General features: G+C 44.7%; 1 protein-coding gene across 1 annotated transcript; it reads right to left on the bottom strand.

Moving 5' to 3' along the window:
• Nucleotides 1-244: 244 nt before the first annotated feature.
• On the bottom strand, nucleotides 245-1,780 carry LOC131624567 (secreted RxLR effector protein 161-like). Its single transcript, XM_058895516.1, has 2 exons — nucleotides 1,689-1,780; nucleotides 245-584 (listed from the first exon to the last, which is right to left on the bottom strand). The coding sequence occupies exons 1-2, from the start codon at nucleotides 1,778-1,780 to the stop codon at nucleotides 245-247; spliced, it is 432 nt and encodes a 143-aa protein (XP_058751499.1).
• Between the last annotated feature and the right edge of the window lie 3,461 nt (nucleotides 1,781-5,241).

The raw sequence follows: 5,241 nt of genomic DNA on the forward strand, positions 1-5,241 counted from the left end.
ATACCCATAGATCTAGTATGGCCATCATGCTTCTACTGCACACGAGGCTTTATTAGTGGGTTAATGACATTTTTAAGTGTTGGTACGATGCATATCTTCACATATACAATTTCAGTTATCTCTCGAATGAGGTAACATTTCCTAAGTATGTGTTTGGATCATCAGTGAGATCTATGCTCCTTAGCTTGTGTGACAGCACCATTGTCATCACAATAGAGATAAATGGGATCCATAATGATATGGACTATGCCAAGTACATAATGAACTTCTTGATCCAAACAACTTCCTTTGTTGCATTTAAGGCAACAATACACTCGACTTCGGTTGTAGAATCAATAACTGTATCATGCTTTAAACTTTTCAAGCTCATAGCACCACCATTTAAGCAAAATATATAACCAGATTGCGATCTAAAGTCATCCTTATCTATTTGGAAGCTAGCATCGGTGTATCCAATTACAACAAACTCTTCCTGACCTCCATATATCAAGAATGAGTCCTTAGTCCTTATCAAGTATTTAAGGATATTCTTGACAGCCACCCAATGAGCATCACTGGGATCAAATTGGTACTTACTTGTTGCACTTAAAGCATACGAGACATCTGGTCAAGTACATAACATGGCATATGTAACACCCCTTTTCTAACCCGAAATTATAACATAACATTCACAGAGTAATCATGCATAAAGGAAAAAGGGTGTCACATTTTAATTTCCACCGTGATGAAAACCAAAACCAACATACAACATTCGTAATATGCACTGATCATATTGTAACACAAATTGAAAATATCATGCTTTCATACATTATGCATAAACGCTTGCAGAAAACAATAGGATTGCTATCAAAAGTTTCAATGAATATATCCCATACTATATTCATCTACCAAATTCAATTAACATCTCCAAACATGTTATTTGAAATTCACAATCTAGGCTACATAGCCTTTAAACAACATGATCTTACCGAGCATATCAGATGAGTAGCAACAGCGAAGCTTGGAATCCGGAATGGTTGGTGGGAAAAAAGGTGGTTGTACCTGCAAGGCACTCCGATGCCAAAGTAAGTGTTTGGATAACAAGGTACAATAACAAAGTGAGAGAATTTGGATAAGAAAGAGATTACCTTGCCCTTTAGGGCTAGAGGGCTATTTATAGGATTATCCTATGTGGAAAAGGCTCCATTTTATGAGGACCCATGCGAGGCGCTAGGCTAGAAGCACGCGAGCTGGCTGTTACCGAGCACGAGGCTTCATCGTGCTCGGTTAGGTCTGGTGTTTGCCCGGAGTGGGCCGGGGAATGCTGTCGCGTGTGTGGGCCAGAATGCCTTGGGCCAAAGAGTGGATTGGCCTAATGGAGATAATTGGGCCGGTCTAGAATAGGAGCCCCCCAAGTCGTCGTTTCCGCCCGTGGGAGTGACGACTTTGATGATGCTGGGCAGAGGAATTCTGCTGGGGATGTGGGTCTGATTCTTCCGAGGAGAGATGCCCTGAAACTTACGGGGAGAGGAAAGTTCAGGCCGGGAGCTAGGAAGCGTGTTGTTTCAGAGTTGTCAGTTTGGGGGACGTGTCGCATTAAATGCGTGATGATGGCTAGTCTACCCTTAGGTTACTAGGGTTAATGATGACCATCCCACTCCCAGAGGTCGCGTGCGGCGCACGTGACGTCCCTAGGCGCTTATAAATACTTGGGGCTGTCATTCTTCCCAAACTTTTCAAATTCGTTCTCTGTGCTTTTCTGTCTCTGCCGCCGACCGCATACTCCGCCGTGACGTTTCATCATCAACCTTCGTTCTCCCTCTTAGGACCTTACTCGTAAGTTTACTCTTTCCCTTTGTTTTTAAGTTTTTGTGCTTTGAATTCTTAGAAATCGTATGCAAGCGGTTAGGATAGGGTTCTTGGAACGATTTTGGGAGAGAGTTTGAAGGTTTGTTGGTGGTAGACAGTGGAGATGGTAAGTTTCTCCGTTGCTGATGGCTGCGAATTGCTAGATTGTTAGTTTCGAGTTTAGTTTCTGATTTCCTGATTGTTCTTAGGGGTTTCGATATTTCTTTAGTATGTTTTTATGTTTTATTTTGAGAGTGTATCTCCCCGACGCAGTGTGCATGTTCAATCTTCCTTTTGGCGTGAGTCACCTTCTTCTTGACGGCCGATTCCTCGGGAAGAGGTATGATCGGGGATCATTTCGTCCCTAGATCGTTAGAGCGCCCTTTCACTCTGAAAAGTGGTGGAAGGGTGGATTTGATTGTACTGTCGAATTCACTATTCTCCCCTGTTTTTCAAGTGATTATGGCCGATCCAGGACGTCCTTCCACCTCGGGCTCGTCGTCAGCGACGCCCCCGGCCCAGCGGGAGGTGCCCCTGGAGTCTTGGGTGCTTCCGAAGGCGCTCGAGATCGAAAGTTATTTTGTGAAGGACAACTCGGATATTTTTCTGGAGATCGGGGGTCACGTGGATCCCGCGGGGGACGCGTCTAAGAATGGATTGTCCATGCTTATCCCCGGAGAAAAGGACCGGGTGTGTGACGTATATGCCCCCGACTTGATCCCAATGTATGAAGTGGTGTTCCGGGAGATGGGTTTCCGCGTGCCCTTCAGTGATTTCCAGATTGCTGTCTTCAAACACCTGGAAGTAGCGCCCGGTCAGCTCAACCCCAACGCGATCGCGTTTATCCGGGCATTCGAGCTGACTTGCTCATATTTGAAGATCGCAACGACCATTCCCTTGTTTTTCTATATCTTCTGCGTGCAACGAAAGGTTGTTGATGGTCGTTGATTAGTGCATTTTGATGCACGTTCTTTCATGTTTGTACTCAAGCATTTCTTCCATTTGTTTTAATTATTTTTATGTTTTAATATGTTTTTATAATTTATTTTATTTTTAGTTTTATTTAATTTTCGCACTTTATTTTTCAGCTTTAGCAGTCTGCACGGAAACGATCATAACTGGAGTTCCAAGAGTCTGATTGAGGCGTTCTAATAATCGCCGGAAAGCTAAGAGAAAGAGCTACGACTTTCATGTTAGAGTTGAAGTCAAATTCGGAGTCGATAACTCCCAGTTTTACGTTTAAAGCTGCAGCATTTTTTTATTTTAGTGTTTGGGTCATTTGTAATGGGCCGGGTCGACCCGGCTAAGTTGTGAAACGGGTTTGGGTGTTTTCACCTAGGTTAGGCAGCCACGTAAACACTATTCACCATCATTTTTACACTATTCACGAATTTGGAGAGTTGTGCTTTGTATGATCATGAGGAACTAATTTACTAAGGATCAATCTGTTGTGACTCGGATTCCACTTTGAGGTTTTTATAATTCCAATTATTTGTTTCCTTTGAATTCTTCCTTTAATTCCAATTATTTTCTTAGTTTGATTGTTGCTATAGGATAGATTTCTTAAATTCGATTGTTGATTGATGATCCTGAATCAATTTCGTGTTAACATAGCTTTTATATTATCACGAACGATCAAAGTTGCGTTTGCTTAATTCGTAACAGTTTTTAATCCGTTTGCTTAATCCGAAATTCAGGAACATCCGTCGTATAATTTCTAATGCGCTTGTTTGTAGTTGTTATAATCGAATAGGAACAAATGAACCCGTTAGGGAATTGGGATTTTATAAGAATCGATGATAAGTTGGGAGTCGATACAGTAGGTTGATTCATTTTAGCTTAATTATTAATCACTTATTTTTATAAACAACTTATTTTCAGAATCACTTATTTTAAGCACTTTTTCTATAAATAGAACCTGAACCAAAACCCCCCATCGATTTTTATTAGTTGATAATAAACAAGAATCCTTGCGATACGACTCGAGCCATTGTCGCTATACTACCGTTTTCAAAAGACTCGTTATTGATTCGCGCGCGACAGCGGATCAGTCGTTTTGGGTGGGTGTCCTTGAAACAATCGAGGAAGATCTTTAAGTCTTATTCTGACTCTCTGAAGAATTATAAGCCGCGCTTCTATCTTATTCGCCCCCAGTCTAAGGCGGCTCATGACAATGTTTTTGCTCGGGTGTCGACCCTAGACGTGCATGGTCGTCCGGTTCTTAACGATATAGGGGAGCCCGTCACATCTCGGAGGTAGAGGTTCAGGTTTTTCTGGTCGATGGACCACTTCGCGTATGACATCGACCAGTATCTTACTAGGGTTAGTAATCTGGATAAGGACGGTCGGGCTGATTATGCCGTTCTTCAGAAATTTGTGCAGGACCTTCCTCCGGTCGCGAAGCTGGATCAATCGGGGAGGCCTGTAGTCGGTGATAGCGGGGAGCCAATTACGGAGCCTTGCCTTATCAGCATAAAGGATTTGTTGGCGAGTGGGACAGATGAGGGTGCTGTGGCTTACCTTGGTATCTGCCCCTATTGCTATTTGTTTTTTGTGTCTAACCTCTTTTCATTATGACGAGCTAACTCTTGTGTGTTTACTTTGTTTTTCAGAATCAATGGACCGGGCGCGTCAAGATAGGATGCTCAAACAGGCGAGCAAGGCTTAGGTGGTTCTAAATAAGAGTGCTGGTCCTCGGTTGGCTGTTGTGCAGAGATCCCCAGCGACTGGTTTGGTCACTTCCTCCTCCTCCCCGGTGGCTGTCAGATCTCCGCTATGGGCTTCTGACCAAGGGGAATCATTGAGGCCTTCTATGGTTCATCTTTCCCTCCTTCGCCAGCAACTGGATCCGGATGCTTTGGTCCGTCATAAGTGGTAGAGGGTTGAGGCTGTGGATTTGACCCAGGAGGAGGCTGGTGGCGTCTTCACCCCGCCTTCATGTTTTCTTCAGCCCCGGTTTTTCGAAGGAGGGCCCTCTCTGACCATCCCCCGGGCAGAGTCTCTTCATATTGAAGGCCTGGAGCCGTCTGTTCGTCAGCGGTTCTTGGTGCAGGATGCTGCTGCTATGGTTAGGGTCCTTGAGCTGCCTGCTCTGTATGCCCATTCGGCGCCCTTGTCTGCGGAGGCCGCGAGGAGGCTTGAGGAGGATGTCAGGAACAAGGCTACTGCTCTGGAGGAACGGGACCAGGAGCTGGCGCATGTGAAAGCTTGATTGGGCGCTAAGGAATACGCTCTGGCGGATGTGCAGGGGCAGTACACCTTGCTCTACCGGTCCTTGTATGGAGTGGTGCTGTCCTCCTCGGTGAAGGAGGCTTCTCTTCGTCGATCTCTGGCTCCTGCCGAGGATGAGACGGAGGAGGAGAAGGCTCTCTTGACCCGAGTAGATTTGATTTAGTACATACGAGTTCTGGGAGG

This window comes from Vicia villosa, unplaced genomic scaffold (genome assembly GCF_029867415.1).
Source record: "Vicia villosa cultivar HV-30 ecotype Madison, WI unplaced genomic scaffold, Vvil1.0 ctg.000141F_1_1_1, whole genome shotgun sequence".
NCBI classification, from domain to species: domain Eukaryota; kingdom Viridiplantae; phylum Streptophyta; class Magnoliopsida; order Fabales; family Fabaceae; genus Vicia; species Vicia villosa.